We start from the raw sequence: 17,259 nt of genomic DNA on the forward strand, positions 1-17,259 counted from the left end.
TTAAAGTCGTTTTAAAAAATTCAAAATATAACATCTAAGAAAAAATCTAACATATAAGAAAAATATAACATATAAGGTGTCCTCATTTTTTTATTTTAAAGTCGTTTTAAAAAAAAAATATAACATATAAGGTTTTCTCATTTTTGTAATTTAAAGTCATTTTAAGAAATTTAAAATATAACATACAAGAAAAAATCTAATTTTTTATTATATGGTTAATGTGATTGTTTAATTTTTTTTAATAATATAAATTTAAACAAAAATGAAGAAAAATGCAAAAATTGTTATCAAATCTTTATTATTCATAATCATTAATTGCCATATATATGTAAATCATATTAGGTAATTCCGTAGCTTTTATTTAAGAAAAGAATACACACTTCCTATATTTTAGATTAATATAATATTCTCTAGTGTTATATAATTATGAAATAATGTGACACCATTAGATTAAACTATACTTTATATTAGATGCTTTAGAATTCTTTGAAATGAAATTTAGAAGGCATTTAGAGTGTCATCTAGGATTTGAAGTTTTTTTTACTTAATACAAAATTAAGGTTCTAATTTTTCAAATGCTTCTCAATTAATATATAGTGGATTTATACACTTCTATGTCTGATTCCTATGATTCAGTAAACATGACCAATCAAATAAAAAGCAAATTTGCAAAAATTAATAACTTTACCAATCAGGGTTTTCAGTTAATATCACTCTAATCAATTTAACCTAAACAAAATCATAATAACGTTAGAAATTACTCCGGTGCAAGTAATCTATTTGCGTGTTCCTCCGAAGACTTCGTAAACGCTGATGTTTCTCGTCGGTTTCATACTTAAATCAAAGTATCACGTTCTTTTTCTTCTTATGTTCAAGATTATATAATATATATAATAACTAAGTAGATGATTAACCATCATTACAAGCAATCAACCATTATTTAGTATATATATATATATATATATATGTGTGCCTTTTTCCTACAGAAGACTCGCAGCTTAATAACTACCATAGGAAACAGAAATGAACAGAGGAGGCGGCGGGGATGTGGTCGAAACTGTGGTCAAGAGTCTTGGCAAAGGTTTCGATTTAACGGCGGATTTCCGGTTAAAATATTGCAAAGAAGGCGACGCTGCCGCCGGAGATGACAGATTGGTTGTCCTCGACGAAACTCAAAACAGAGAACTGCATGTTCCTGGCTTCGGAGCTATTCAGAATGTCTCCTCCGATATCAACTGCGACAAAGGAGAACGCACTCGGTTCCGTTCCGACATTCTTGATTTCAACAAGGTCATCGATCATTTCATGTCTTTTATCAATATAAAACTATCAAACTCTTATTAGTATATATATATATGTTTTATATGTGTGTGTGTTGTTTTTGGAGTTCAGATGTCGGAGTATTTTAATCAGAGATCGTCGGTGACCGGAAAAATACCGTCGGGAAATTTCAACGCGACGTTCGGGTTTCAAAGTGGTTCATGGGCAACTGACGCCGCAAACGTTAAATCTTTAGGTCTTGACGCTTCTATGGTAACGCTCTTTAATCTACACATCCACAATCCCAATCGTTTGCGTCTCACTGATCGCGTTCGAAACGCCGTTCCTTCTTCCTGGAACCCGCAGTTACTTGCCAGGTATTATAATTGCATTTTTCCTAATTTTTAAAACTTTTTTTTTTTCCATTTGATGGTGTGGTGTGTGGCACATTACGCTACGAGCACACATTTCAGGTTCTGGGTTGAATTCTGATACAACAGTTGGGATATTTTTGACTAATTCTATGTTACTATAATTTAATGTGGAATATATCTTGATTTCTTCAATATTTTTTTTAATTTAACTACTCAAATTCAACGTTTCCAACTAAAGATCATACCGAATAATCAGGAAGAAACTTGGTTAAGAAACTAATTAAACTTTGAATAACTGTAAACTGGAAGAACTGAATATTATTTGCTAAGACTTTTAAACGATAATGTAATCTATAACCACCACCAGCTTGTTTTTATATAATTTTGTTATAATACATAATATTTTGTCAGTATTATCGTAATAATAAATAATTAATTTTGAAACGGAATAGATTTGCTGACAAAAAAATGGAATAGATTTATAGAGAGATATGGGACACACGTAATAACTGGGGTGAGCGTAGGAGGACAAGACGTGGTTGTTGTGAGACAAGACAAGTCATCCGATCTCGATACCGACCTCCTCCGTCACCATCTCTACGATCTCGGCGACCAACTGTTCACAGGCTCTTGTCTTCTCTCTACTCGCCGGCCTAATAAGGTCAGCACAATTTTAAGTTGTCGATAAAGTCAGCACAACACATTCTTTTGTTGTGTTCATTATTGGAGTTTGGTATTGCAGTTTCCAGAGGCGTTCAATGTCTTTGACGACAAAGAAACGGTCGCTTTCAATAATTTCTCGATGAACTCCAAAGATGTAAGTAAGTTTCACAGAAGCTAAACAACATATTGTATGATGAACATTTTCATCACTAGAAAAAGCCATTTACATTTTCAGGGGATAACGGTTATATGCGCCAAAAGAGGAGGCGACGGGAGAGCAAAAAGCCATAGCGAATGGCTAATAACAGTTCCCGAAAAGCCTGACGCCATCAACTTCAACTTTATTCCGATCACATCACTGCTCAAAGACGTCCCTGGCTCTGGTCTTTTAGCTCATGCCATGTCTCTCTACCTTAGATGTAACTTCACTTACCTACTCTAACCTTAATATTTGACTATTGATGGGAGTAGTAGTTTTGATTGAAGGAGTTAATTTGGGAATTTTGACAGACAAGCCGCCGTTAATGGACCTACAATACTTTTTGGACTTCTCTGGGCCTAGAACGTGGGCTCCCATTCATAACGACCTTCCGTTTGGCGCGGCGCCAAATATGGCTTCTGCGTATCCAGCTCTTCATATCAACTTCATGGGTCCCAAACTATACGTTAATACCACTCCCGTACGTATATATTTTACATCCCTAGTTCTTGCTTGCATTTTTTTTAGTTCTTTCACAAAGTCACTTACCTTGTTAACTAATTATAGGTGACCACGGAGAAGAACCCAGTAACAGGATTGCGATTGTTCCTCGAAGGCAAGAAATGCAATAGGTAAAAAGTCAACCAAAGCAAACTTAAACTTGACATTTGTTTTTAGAAAATTACTGTGATTATTAAGCAAAGAAGGGACTGGCTAGAATTTCTTGGTTATCAAGAATCAAGTCTAGAACTAGAGCTAAACTTGAAGATAATATGGCTGGAAGCCAAACATAAACTAGGCAGAGCCGCAGAGAAGGAACTAATGCAACAGTTGTCTAGATGAAGAAGATAATATATATATATGGCTTGAAGTCTAGAAACTTTTGGTTATCAAAAAGAAAAAAAAACTAGGTTTGATGATAATTTGCGTAACGATGCGATTCGTAATTAAATATCTCTTCATGTGCGTAGCTATATATCGATATAATATAGTAATGATGTTATGTTCATCAGGCTGGCTATACACTTGCAACACCTAGAAAATACGAGGACAACTGTTGGTGAAAAGATCACCGACAATCATAGATGGAGAGGCTCCGACCAAATATCTGATAGCAATCGTTACTTCGAACCATTAAACGGTAAGAAATTCTCACACGTGTGTACAGCTCCAGTGAAGTATGACCCAAACTGGACCACAACAACAACAACAAGCAAACACTCAAGCAACGTCGCTTACATAGTCACCGGAGCTCAGCTAGAAGTGCAGAAACACGGCTCAAAATCCGTTCTCCATCTCCGTCTCCGTTTCACCGGAGTCTCTGATCACTACGTCGTTCAGAAAGATTGGGTCCATGGACCAGGAACTTCCCAAAGATCTGGAATTTTCTCTTCCATGAGCTTACCGTTGACTAGTGGGAGTGTTCATCATAATATGGTCACTAACAAAGACAAAAACGAGGCCGTTTTGGACTCTGGTGTCTACCCAAGAGGACCTCCTGTGCCGGCGAATAACAAGATCGTGAAATTCGTGGATCTTTCGCAGTTATGTCGAGGACCTCAAAACAGTCCTGGTCATTGGTTAGTCACGGGTGTTAGGCTTTATTTGGATAAAGGGAAACTTTGCTTGCATGTCAAGTTTGCTCTGCTACATCACCAACGCCTTCTTGGCGCTTCTTGACAAAAAAAAAAAATATCAAAAAGATTAGAATAATTTTGTTTGTTCTCTTTATTGATTTTGATGTGTGTATATATGGAGGCTGCGAGACAGGGAACCAACCTCTCTCTTCTGTTTAGAGAGAGAGAGAAAAAAACCTCTCTTGTTCTTCACACTTCAAAATCTTTCAGAGGAAGAAGGTTTATGTTTATGGTTCCTTTTTGTTTTTTTTGTTGTAAATTTCGATCTTGTAAGATCGATCTCTGTCTTCGCTTAGGCGATTTTCCTTCTTCCTTCGGGGATCTTTTTGATGTGGTTTTAATAAATTCCAGTCATCTTCTGATTGGATCTGATAGAAACCTCTCGCTATCATTCTTACCAATCCCGGTGATTAATGATTAGATGCTTCAATCATCGTATCAACAAATCTTTTTTTCTAGGAGTATCAGACTCTACGGAAGCCATGAATCGGCGGTAAAGGTAGAGCTTCTCTGATTGAAGAATGGATGAGTTAGAAAGGTTTTTTTGGGTCTCTTTTGGAGCAGATTCAGTAGAGTTGGCGTGAAAACGGTCCAACAAAGAGTCTTCCTCCATCCGACCTAAGTCTCCTCCGATGTAATCAACGGTGGTTGCCGGTTGTAAAGCGAAAGGTAATAGAGTTCAAGGGTTTGGGCGCAGCAAAGGATTGCAGTGAAGTCAACGGAAAAGCTTCTCCGGCAGTTTCAGCGACACAAGGAGAGGCGGTGGAATCGAGCGGTGAAGAATAGATTGGTGGCAAGTTGTGTTCTCAGAAGTGGCCACGTTGCAGCAATCCTAAGGAGAGTTCTACACGTGTTGCTTTTAATTAGGTTTTATCATTCATCTCACGTGTTGGGCTTTCTGCCTATTTCTTTGTACTCTTGTAATAGCCCAAAAAAAATTTAATGAAATGAACCAATGTTGACAAAAATATATATATATATATGGAGGCTGCGATGTGTGTTTGATGGGCCTGGCCTACTCCAGAGAAAGTGTTCATGTACGTACTGAGACTTGAGAGATTATTATATTTTATAGTAGTAAGCTTTTTTCTTCTGCTATATATATATATATGTCTATATTATAATCTGAGAAGTGAATTTGATTACTTTTCATTTTTTTCATAACTTTAGTGAATTTTTTTATTTGTCATCTTTCCTAGAAAAAAATCATTAGTTTACTTTCATCTTTTCCATAATTTTAGTGAATTTTCTTATTTGAAATCTTTTGTAGGATAAATTATTAGTTTAATTAATTATTATTATTTAAAATCTTATGTTAATATATATATATTTATCATGATGTTTATGATAATTAATAAATATTAACTTATTCAACCTATATATATAATACTTATATTTTTTTAAAAAAATATATCTAATATATAGTTATCATGATATTTAGAACTTTTAATTAATAAATATATATTAACAATTGATATTAACAATATATACCTAGAATATCATAATTATGTTTATCTTATACTCTCTCTATTTCACAAAGATAGATTTTTTACTATTTTCACACATATTAAAAAAATACATTAGATTATCATAATAAATGTATTGTTTTCTGTAATTTTCAATTTTCAATAACTTTTAACCAATAATAATTCAATAAAGTTAATTAATTTTCTTGAAGTTTACAATTTTTTCATAGAAAATACAAAAAATACATCATTGTGAAACAAACTTTTTTTTTCTAAAAAGTCTATCTTAATGGAACGGAAGGAGTATTTAGTTTATGATTTAATGACTAACTAGATCTCGATCTGCGCAACCGCGTGGATTTTTATTTTCATTTATTTTTATATAAACATTTTGTTTTCAATTCTAAATTGGTATATATATATATATATATATATATATATGTGTCTATCAATTTTTAAAACATAATAAGTTTACGGTATATTTTTTTCATTGAATAGATCGTTTCACATGTATTTGTATCTTCTTCTATATATATATTTTCGGATTATTATTTCATTATTAAAATCGTAGCTATATATATAAAGATTAGTAAAATATTGTTTTATTGTCATATTCAAAAATATGTAACATTTCACAAATTTAGAAAGTTTTTAAAAAATTAAACTTTTCGCTTCATAGATTTATATTATCGAGTAAATAATTAAACATTTAGTTTTTTTTTTTAATTTTTAAAATAAACTACGTATATAGTTTAAAATTTGTTTTCATTAGTTTACTGTAGTAAAGATTAATCATTGTTAGATAATATGATTTTTGTTATTTAAAAAAAATCCTTATAATTCTAAAAGTTAACATCGACAAATATTTAAATTATTAACATATGGAGGTATAGTATTACAACATTAAATTATATCTATTTAATTTATACTATCTATAAATCCAATGGATCATCTATTGTTTAAATCCAATTATTGATAGTCTAATAAAAAATTTAGGTATGCCCAAAATTTAAATGATAAGATTAGAGATTAAATGTAACAAGACTTTCTAAAAATAGGTCCATTAGGTCATTTAAAAAAAAACACATGAATCAAGGTTGTGACTTCTATTTTAATATATAAGATATTATAGTCAATTTCTCTGATTCTTATTGAAAATATTGATCCACAATACATATTATTATAAAATTTACATTTAAGTATATTAATATTTTAATTAATCGGTTTCCTCGGTTTTTTCGGTTGGAAAACGATTAATATACTGAACTATATCCATATATTGCGGTTTCTTAAAAATAACATCTATTCACTTTATACGGTACTATCAAATCCAAACTATTTTCTCTACTTCAGATCGATTCGGTTTTAAATGATTTGTTTTTATCGGATTAAACATCTCGAGGCTATTTTTATTCTGTTGACGTTTTATGGGCTGTAATTGCTTATAACCGTTTCAGTGCAACTGGATCTCTTTTCAATCCAGATACGATAAGTGTTTAATTTTTCGTAATTTGATTGTTACTATAGAAAAAAAGTTTTCAACCAAAATCCACATCCCATAAATAAAACTATGAAAGAAAATAATATAATTTAATACGTTGATTTCCAATATGAATATTGAAGTTTATTAAAGCTTTGTATTTATAAGATTAATTTAAAATTATATCTAATTTAATATTTTTAATAAAAAATATTATAACAAAAAATTGTTAGATATATGTATATCAACTAGTTATAGATATATAAGATTCTTAGTCATTATTTAAATTAATACTAATTTTACACTTCTTATGTTAAATAAATATTTTTTAGTATCATGTTCATCATCAAATACTCTCTTAAAAATATTATCAAATAAAAATTTTAGGACTTAAAAATATGATACAAATTTCTTTTGTTTATGATTTTTTTTATTAAAATGAAAACAATTATCAAATATTCTTTTATATTTTTTTAGGATTTTAGAAAACGAAATTAGTATTACATTATCTTTTACAATTATATTTTGCCTAGGATTTAGAAAAATAAAATTTCTATCAAATAATTATTTCCAGTTAATATTAATTATTTTTAAAACTTGTCATTTTCAAAATTCGTTTTTTCAATATCACTAATATTTTTACAATTTTTCTTGTTATTTAAATAATTTTTACTATCATGTTTATCATTAATTATTTTAAGTTATAATTACTATTAAATAACATTTTACAATTACCTCTGGTCAGGATTAAAAAAATAAAATATTAATTGGTTAAGAATATAAAGATTTTTTTTTTGAATCTCTTTTATTTAGGATTTTAGTAAAAGAAGCAATTATTTTCACATAATGACAGTTTTTATTGACACATTCACATTTTTTTTTTTAATTGACACATGTTACAATCATATCACGTGAAATATCTGAAGTTAATTTTGGTTTATATTTTTTAACACAAAATTATTAGAAATTAAATTTAGTTAATTATAAGAAAAATAAGATTATCTTTACATTTTTATTTTATTTAAAGTTTTTAAAAGGAAATTAATTGTTGTATAATTAGTTTTTCTTTTAGATTTTTATACAAATATTCTATTTTTAATAAAAAAAATTCTATTTAGTTTTGTTTATATATTCTGTCTTATTCATACAAACACATATTCATCATATTCACACGTACTTATATACGACAACAACATCAAAATTAAAAGTTATGTTAGCATCATAAGATGTAATAAGAATAATAAAAAGTTGAGTTGTATCAAGAAATTAAAAGAAAATACTCATGTAATACTTTTCATGTAAATACTAAATACTATTGTTTTTTGTAAAAATAGTATATGGAAGCTTAAACCTAAATATAGATGCGAAATATTTGTAACTATTTTTGTTCATAATTTTTTAACATACAATTATCTATTAAAAAAGAAAAGTTAGTTACTTATAAGAAAATAATAAGAGTACTTTTACAATTTTCTTTTAATTAGGCTTTTAAAAAAGTAATATTACTTATTTTAAAGTTATTTTTCTTCAATTTTTTATTAAATAATTTATAATAAGAGTGATTTTACAATTCGTTTTTTTAACATTTTTTTCTTAAAAGTTAACATTTTTATTTTATAATTATCTATCTTTAGTATCTTCTAAAACAAACTTTAGTATCTTCTAAAACAAACATTATAATAAAATAATAATAATAAAAATAATAATAAGACAATTAAATAGTATTTATAATTAATTTTTAAGAAAATTTGTTTTTATTATTTTAGTGTATATATTTTTGATTATGAGATAGTTTAACACACATCACATTATTAAATATATAACTAACATGTGTCACAATAATGTTAATTGAGAAAATTTTATGTTTACCACTTTTCATCTTTACCACCACTAAAGTAACATTTTCAAAAATATTTAATTCATTATGTGGCGAAAGACGCTTATACCCTTGTTATATATATATATAATAAATTATTATTTAAATAAATAAAATAAAAAATAGAAAAAATATACTTTTTTATGTTTTCGAATTATACTTTCTCAAATTTGAACTTTCTATATATATTTTTTTTTGAATTTTTTGTTTTATATTTTTGTCAAATTTCTTTTTGAAAATCGAAAATTATGTTTGAAACTATTTTTTTAATATTTTTTAAATATTTATTTATATATTTATTAGAATCCTAAATTTCACATTCCAAAAACCGTACTCCACCCTTCAACTCTAAAACATAAGTCTATATTAGTTAACCTTAGGGGTGTATAAATGTCTTTTACCTTTCATTAAAAGTAAGGTAAAACTGGTTAGTGCAAACATGAAAAATATACTATGAATGTGGTATTTGTGGCAATTTCTCGTATTAATTAACAACTTAAAAAAACTAAATTTATATAAGTAATAATAATAATAAGACTATTAAATAATATTTTTAATTAATTTTAATTAATTTTAAATAAAATTCGTTATTGTTAATATCTTATTATATATTTTTTTAATTATGAAATAAATTAACATGTCACTATCTTAAAATATATAATTGTTATGTGTGGCGATTATATTAATTAGCAATTTTGAATTAGCAATTTCGGAAAAACAATTTTATATAATAACATAGATTTATTTGATTGCAGGATACGAAAATTACGATTTAGTACAAACCAAACATTTAGTACAACGAGCACTCCAAACCACAAACATTTAGTACATAAAAACTCACAACCAAAGGAAAAACCAAAGTTCTTAAAAATCTGGCTAAGAATCAACTCAAACGCATGAGGCCTAACCGCTCAAGAGCCTCCTGCCTTTGACGCCTCCCAACATTAGCCTTCTTAATCCTCACAAGCTTATCATAAACGCACCACGCAAAGCTCAAGAAATGGTCACGGTTCAAACCCTCGTTATAAACTCCCCAGTAACTTCGGTGGTACGTCACATGATACCAAGCCGAGGCCTTTGCAGATTCATTAACCACCTCTTCTTCTTCATCAGAAGCATTGAACCACGACAAAGCTTCTTTCCTAAGCGACCTAACCGCCCTTCCAATAGATTCCGCGTCCCGTCTCTTGGTGAATGACTTCGACATCCTCATGATGCCGCCACTAAGTATCTCAGCTTCTGTCTTAATCCCATAGTAATCCATCAAATTACCTAACTTGTAATCGTAGTTGCCCTTGTGGAAGAAAGCGTCGTCAATATACTCCTCAAATCCGTTGACTTCCATGTCTTTATCATAAGCCTTGGAGGCCACATCAAGAGTAAACGATTTGATCGAGATCAATGGTGGAGCTCGCTCTTTCACCTCTCTGAAGAGCTTACCAATCACGTTATTTGACTCGTACGTCGGTTTGTCTGGCTTCTCCATGAAATCTGGATACTCTTTCACGTAAAGATGCTGAGGTATCTCGGCTGCAACACCTGTTTTGGGGAAATCAACAGCGATAGAGAACTTTCGTGCAAGGTCAATGCACGGGTCACTGAAAGCTTTTAGTGGTTCCTTATCAGCAAAAGCAGTATGAGCATTTGCGATGATTCCAAGACTATCATTCACAATGTAGTTCGTGAAATACTCTTCAATTTCCTGGGAAAAGATTTAGCATATCAAAATTACATATCCAAATGCGAAAATAAAATAAAATAAACAAGTGATCAAAGATATTTTTACCTCAATAGTGACATCATGATCCAAGATTTGAGTTGGTTCAGGAGTGTAGTCCATTGGTTCAGACGTTCCTGTTGGAATGAGTTCAGGATCCCAACATACAAAGTATATATCTCCATCTAAATCACTCCCGGAACACTCATTTGGGTGTGGCCTATGCACAAAAAACACCAGATTCCAATGTAAGTTGCAGACTATTAAAGAAGTAAATTATAATCAAGATTAGACAAGAGTTTACCGCGGGCCCTTCTGCGGGAAAACAACGCAGTCCACCATGTGACTCAAAGCTGGGACGTTGACAGCTTGAAGAACACGCACGTCACCGGGATGGAGACACGGGTTTTTCGCAACCACAACAAGTCCCGTGACGATGTATTTACTTCCCGGCCTAGTGGGATCCGTATACTGCACGACCACTTGACCGTATTCAAGCGTTCTGGTCTCGTCTAGGCATCCCATCATCGATCTTCCGCGAGGAATGAAAACCCGAGTTTTGGTCCGTAGTTCCAACAGTTTCGACGCTCTGAAATTCTGAAGCATCATCGAGAGGAAAGGCTCGGCGTCGGGTTTGTAACCACACAAGATTAGCTCCTTGAGAATCTTCGTGTTCTCCCCTGGAGCCATCAAACCGAGAGCCTCGAAAGCCTCCGTAGGGTCGGTTAAGATGGCGTCGAGCTGGTTCACAACTTCCCTTTGTTTCTTCTCGAAGACATTGTCTTCGACTCCGAGAGTAGACAGAAGCGTGATCAGCTGTCTGTTCATATAACAAGGTTGGTACTTGCTCCACGCCAACACATCCAGCTTCGTGTTCTCCGACTCGAACTTGCTCATGCTCCTCCTCAAAGACAGTTTCTTCGACGAGTTAGGATCAACAGCCACCACTCCTTTATATCCGCCGTAACGGATTTGATAAGCAGACGGGAAAAACTCCGTCAAGCCGCATTTCTTAGCTACGCGTCTAGCGAACTCAGCTGAGATCTTCCCTATACCGTCGGAGAACACATAGTGCGCGTCCGAAGATCTGATCTCGACATCTGGAATCACTTCAATCTCATCTCTCCTAACAGTAAGCGTCTCCCTGGACGAGCTAAACGACTGGCCGAGCCTCGCAGCGTATTTAGCCACGTTTCGTATATTGTCGAATTCACCCATCCAAGCTCTGATGTCGGCTGCGGTGATCCCGTTGACCGGCGCGAACATCCACGCGGAGTTCTCCCTCAGCTGGGAGGAAGAGAATGCGAGAAACTCGAACCTCTTATCACCGATGACAATCCCGTCCCTAAGAACAGAGTTAATCCTCTCGTATAACTTTGTTCTTCTCACGGTAGAGGAGCGTGGAGAGAGATCCATGGAGCGAACTTTCTCGAGATCTTCGTCGACAAACGAGATACGTAAAAAGTTGTTGATGTAGTCTGAGTAGTGACGTAGCACACGGTTCGAAACGTTCACCTCGGGGCCAGAGAAATAGACTCTAGTAGGCGTGACTTGGACTCGATACATGTACACAAGCCCATCGTCTAGAGATATCATCGGAGACTGTGGAAGCTTCCCTTTCGTGACCCATGATGAGTACTCTTCGCGTAGCCAACGAGCGGGAGCGTAACAACATTCAGGGAGGTGAAAGAGCTTCTCGAGACAGTGGTCTATGAGAGCTCTATCGAATCTCTGCGGGTTAAGGAGCTGATAGAAGGCGGGATCGAGAGCTGGTCCTGGGACGCAAGCGTTTTGGACCAGTGTGTTGACTTTGAACAAGATCTCGAAAGGGAGGGACTTTTTTCGGAGCAAATTTAGCACTTACAGCGATTTAGGCATATTTTCGTTTTTGTTATTTCGAGCTGCGACTCAATTAGGTTTAGCCATTAGGGTTGCTAGAACTAGGAATCTCGCAGACAGCTCTCAAGTCCAGGCTTATACCTTGTTGTATCGCTCAAACACGGATTCGGAATAAGATCTATTTTGCTCTCTTTTTACGATTTTTGTACTTTGTCGTTGATATCTCGTGTTCTGATTGCTTAGCGTGTGGTATTAACAGATCTCCAGGACCTCTGGAAAATTAGGGTTTTCCTAGTTTCCTAATTTAAACGGAAATCGACAGTGCGAATTTCGGTTCCCACAATCGTATTAGAAATTTAGGCTTCGAATGGTAAAATCAGTTCAAGCGGGACAGATCAAGCAGATCATGCAGATCAAACCGGACAAGTGCAAATCAAGCGGGACAAGTGCAGATCAAGCGGATCATGCAGGAGAGAAACAGATCAATCCGATCAAATAATTTATTATAACTTATGAATGATAAAATCAGTTCAAAACTATAGATCATATATTAAAACAATAAAAATTACACTTAGATATCTAAACAAATATCTTAAATATTATAGGATCGGCCGAAATGCCTGTAAATGTTTTATAAGATATTTATACTTCTTTTATTTTCTTTTTAGGTGATCAAGATTTTTTTGAGAGAACCAGTAGATTACACTAATATTGAACTTTTGGTTAAATTTACCACCGGGAAACTCTCTAATAGTAGGTGTAAGATATTTGAAACGGTAATTAGTCATAAAAATTATTTGATCGTACAATTCAATAAATGTGCTCGGTTAAGATTTCATTTTAAATTGTCTTCTCTCAATAGATTTACAAAATTTCAATCATTTACCTATATATTAACTATTTTAAAACATAAGAAAATATTAACTACTTACCGTTGTTGATATTTATATAGGAAGATTTATATCTTCTTCCTTTGAAAATGTTGTGTTTTGTCGGCGATTGAACGTCATGCTTATAATTTTAAAACAACACAAACAATATTAGTGTAAACTATATAATTTGAGCTAATCATTGTACATTATTTATAAAATCAGATAAATATATTTTAAAGTTAAGTGTTTGTAACAAAATTATTTTTTATCAAAAAGAAAAAAAAAACAGATCAACACCACCAAATGTTAGCGGATGAGATCTGCATGCAGATCTTCCGCTTTTTCCACAAAAATACAAAAATATTGAACTGCATGCAGATCTTCCGCTTAAACTGCTTTTGCAAACAGAAAAACGTGAATGTATGTATTGCGGGAGAACTGCACTTGTCATGCCCTTCCATTCATAACCTTAATCGGACGGTCGAGAACTCTCAATGATGTGAATTAAAGAGTAGTATTTAAGCGTCGTTTATAGGACGCAATTTATAAAAAAAAATTAATATATTAATATCAGTGATGGACCTGACTTACATCCAAAAGATAGTTCAAGAGTTGATGATTGTCCATACACTTTTATATATTGGCCAAGAAAACTTATTATTCCGGATGTGTGATGTTAATAACCTCTCTCGAAATGTGGGTAGAAAACGGTCCAATGGAAACAACCTAAGCCCAACATTTCAGACATACCACAGCAAGATAGACCATTTGTACAGGCTACATAGGTAGGAAAATGTTTATCTGAAAAATCATTTGCTGCTGATACCGTATTAAAAAATAATTTTTAAAAGGATAAATGAAACATATATTTAAGGAGGAGATAGGTTAAATACTTAAAGAGCCAATTAAAACAGAAAGTAGAAAGATATTCGTTTTCATAATCACGATATTACTTTCGGTTTTTATCATCTTTTTTTTTTTTTTTCTGATGTGGGGTAATGATATAACGACAAAGTAACCAACCTTCTTAGCGAAGGAGTTGTTCGTATTGGATAACACTTTATTCAATTTTTATAGAAAAATAAAATATTCGCAGGAATCGTACGGACTAACTAAACTACAAAGCGAAAAGGAAGGACAATGTGGGCCTATTGGTGACTGGTTAGTGCGTAGAATAATTGAGGGACCATAAGATTTGATCCTCTGTGGCTAGACCTATTTTAAAGCAATCTGAGCTTCTGAAGACCACCTGATAAATTGAATCTTCCATTGACCAAACCGGTACTCGTTCGAACCGGTAACTGGTAAGGTTCAAGCGTAGGGATGGATTAATTTTGAGAGACAAATTCGTGTATAAAAAAGTAACAAAAATTCGTCAAAGGGAAACAAAAAAAAAAGAGACAAAAGTCTTCGCTCAAATCTGATACAGAGATGTCATGCCAAGTGAGGGAATCGAAATCAAAGGAGCATCTCAGCGATCTGAACAGCATTGAGAGCAGCTCCTTTGCGTATTTGATCTCCACATACGAATATGTCCAGTCTGAATTTCACAAAGTTATTATTATAGCCACTACTATTAACCAAATAGAAAAATCTCAATCGGTTCAATAGAAAGAGTGAAGCTTATTTTGAATTACCCGTAATTGCCATCTTGAGACACGTCTCGCCTGATCCTACCAACCGCGACATCGTCCTTGTTAGAGACATCAAGTGGAGTAGGGAATGTGTTAGAAGTGCGGTCGTCTATAATATAAACTCCTGGTGCTTTCTTCAACAACTCTCTTGCTGTGTTCTGTTATTTTACAGTTGCAAAAACCGTTATGATCCCGAAAGAAAAAACAACCTGATTACAAGAATAGAATCACAAAACTCATTTATTCCCAAGTTCTGAACATGCTAGCTAGCAGAACAAGTCAAAATAACAACTTCAGCGAGGTTTAACTCTGCAAGTGCCTCAAGAACCATCTAAGCCTTAATAACGCTGATACCATATAGAACTATCCAATGCATCAAAATAACTATTGAATAACAAATTTAGTAGCAAAACGGGTTTAATGTGTATTAAAACTACCTCGGCCAGGGGATTCTCAAACTGTAGATTCACACTCTCTGCATGAGCACGCATAACCGGAACACGTATACACGTCGCCGTTACTTTGACATCTGTATCATTCTGGGAAGAGCAAGAAAGGCAAAGAGCCTCTTAACACTACCAACATTTTGAAAAAAAGATCACAGTGAAGTGGATATGTAGTAGCTCTTTAAGTAAACACACACACCCAGATCTTCCTTGTTTCTTTAACAAGTTTCACCTCCTCTTCATTATAACCATTCTCAGTAATCGGAGCATTATGGGAGAACATGTTAAATGCATACTGTAGAAAACGTACAACCATCAAATTCTGAATCAAAACATAATTCTTTAAACCAAATTGAAGAGGAGTATTCACCTGCTGCCCGAAGATGTTACAAGTCGGCGGTCTGCCCGCTAAAACCGAAGACAACACCAACCCAAAAGAAGAATCAGAATCACAACCGTTCAGACCAAAGTCAATAAAATGGCTAAATAGAAACCAAACCTCGCGAGTCTGCTCCACAAGCTCCTCCATGGCTGCAGCTCCAGTGAAGTACGACCCAAACTGGACCACAACAACGACAAGCAGCAAATACTCAAACAACGTAGCTTACATAGTCACCGGAGCTCAGCTAGAAGTGAAGAAACACGGCTCAAAATCCGTTCTCCATCTCCGTCTCCGTTTCACTGGAGTCTCTGACCACTACGTCGTTCAGAAAGATTGGGTCCATGGACCAGGAACTTCCCAAAGATCTGGAATCTTCTCTTCCATGAGCTTACCTGTAACGGCCCAATTGTAACGGTCTGATCCCTCGGCGTCCGACCGGGGTTATCGAAAGGGCAATATGGACACGTGTCTACTCATTTAGACAACCCTACGTGTCCCGTTACTGGTCCCAAGAGTCGACGGACGCATAACCTTCTTTGAAATACCATCACACCCACATCCATATACTTCTACTTACAGTCCTGCGCACAGGGAAATGGAAAGAGAGGGATGAGCAACAAGTTACTCAGTGAAGTGACTCTAGACCACCCTGCCCGCATGACACTCTACACTACTCTATGCGGGAACTAGGGCTGACTAGCCACTACAATCAGTTGATGCATCTTAACATTTCATATCATCATCATTTATTTCCACCCATTCAATTCTATACATTTCTAACAACCTAGCGATCAATCAGTACAATGATCTCACTCATTGTCACACACGTCAAACCATAGACTTAACCGACTCGACATACCAAACCGACTCAATCTTATAACACCTTTAGCACCCAGGTACCCGACCATGAACTAAGGACTCTACAATGCACGTTTTTATATCCCGCCTCTCGCGGCTGGCTCATCTTTTCTCTTTTCTCCGTGGGTAGCTCTCGCTTGACTTCTACCCCATATTCTTGTGGATTTCACCACAGCTCCTATGGGTGCCTCCATATTCTTGTGGATTCCACCACAGCTCCTATGGATGCCTAGCGTAGAACTACTACCCCACGTCCTCCCTCTAGACTCTATATGATTTCCCAACCCATGCTTAACCTTAACGTTATTCACTTATCCTTTCACATCCTTATTCACTTTCACTTATCCATTCTCATTCTCATACACTTTCCTTTACACTTAGACTCGTACTTGAACTCATTCACTAGACGCCACCCGTTATCGGTGTCACACACAATACACATCACACTCAGGTTTCACTTACAATATCAATAACAATCAATAGTCATCTATCATCTTAGCATTCACTTTTTTCTAGCATCCTAGCTTTAATCACAAACCACTCATGGGACTACACA

General features: G+C 33.8%; 3 protein-coding genes across 3 annotated transcripts; 1 reads left to right on the forward strand and 2 right to left on the reverse strand.

Moving 5' to 3' along the window:
* Positions 1 to 1,023: 1,023 nt before the first annotated feature.
* On the forward strand, positions 1,024 to 5,103 carry LOC106343515 (MACPF domain-containing protein At1g14780). Its single transcript, XM_013782753.1, has 8 exons — positions 1,024 to 1,290; positions 1,393 to 1,637; positions 2,112 to 2,295; positions 2,377 to 2,451; positions 2,533 to 2,716; positions 2,808 to 2,977; positions 3,064 to 3,128; positions 3,510 to 5,103. Exons 1-8 carry the CDS (start codon positions 1,024 to 1,026, stop codon positions 4,174 to 4,176), a joined length of 1,857 nt encoding a protein of 618 aa, XP_013638207.1. The 3' UTR covers positions 4,177 to 5,103.
* A 4,583-nt stretch (positions 5,104 to 9,686) lies between these two features.
* On the reverse strand, positions 9,687 to 14,151 carry LOC106344377 (RNA-dependent RNA polymerase 1-like). The gene is made up of 4 exons (XM_013783771.1): positions 14,134 to 14,151; positions 10,977 to 12,508; positions 10,742 to 10,892; positions 9,687 to 10,657 (listed from the first exon to the last, which is right to left on the reverse strand). The coding sequence occupies exons 1-4, from the start codon at positions 14,149 to 14,151 to the stop codon at positions 9,839 to 9,841; spliced, it is 2,520 nt and encodes an 839-aa protein (XP_013639225.1). The 3' UTR covers positions 9,687 to 9,838.
* Positions 14,152 to 14,696: 545 nt separating this feature from the next.
* On the reverse strand, positions 14,697 to 15,911 carry LOC106294141 (aspartate-semialdehyde dehydrogenase-like). The gene is made up of 5 exons (XM_013729744.1): positions 15,834 to 15,911; positions 15,663 to 15,758; positions 15,455 to 15,556; positions 15,019 to 15,175; positions 14,697 to 14,921 (listed from the first exon to the last, which is right to left on the reverse strand). Exons 2-5 carry the CDS (start codon positions 15,744 to 15,746, stop codon positions 14,842 to 14,844), a joined length of 423 nt encoding a protein of 140 aa, XP_013585198.1. The 5' UTR covers positions 15,747 to 15,758; positions 15,834 to 15,911; the 3' UTR covers positions 14,697 to 14,841.
* Between the last annotated feature and the right edge of the window lie 1,348 nt (positions 15,912 to 17,259).

This window comes from Brassica oleracea, chromosome C5 (assembly GCF_000695525.1).
Source record: "Brassica oleracea var. oleracea cultivar TO1000 chromosome C5, BOL, whole genome shotgun sequence".
NCBI lineage: Eukaryota > Viridiplantae > Streptophyta > Magnoliopsida > Brassicales > Brassicaceae > Brassica > Brassica oleracea.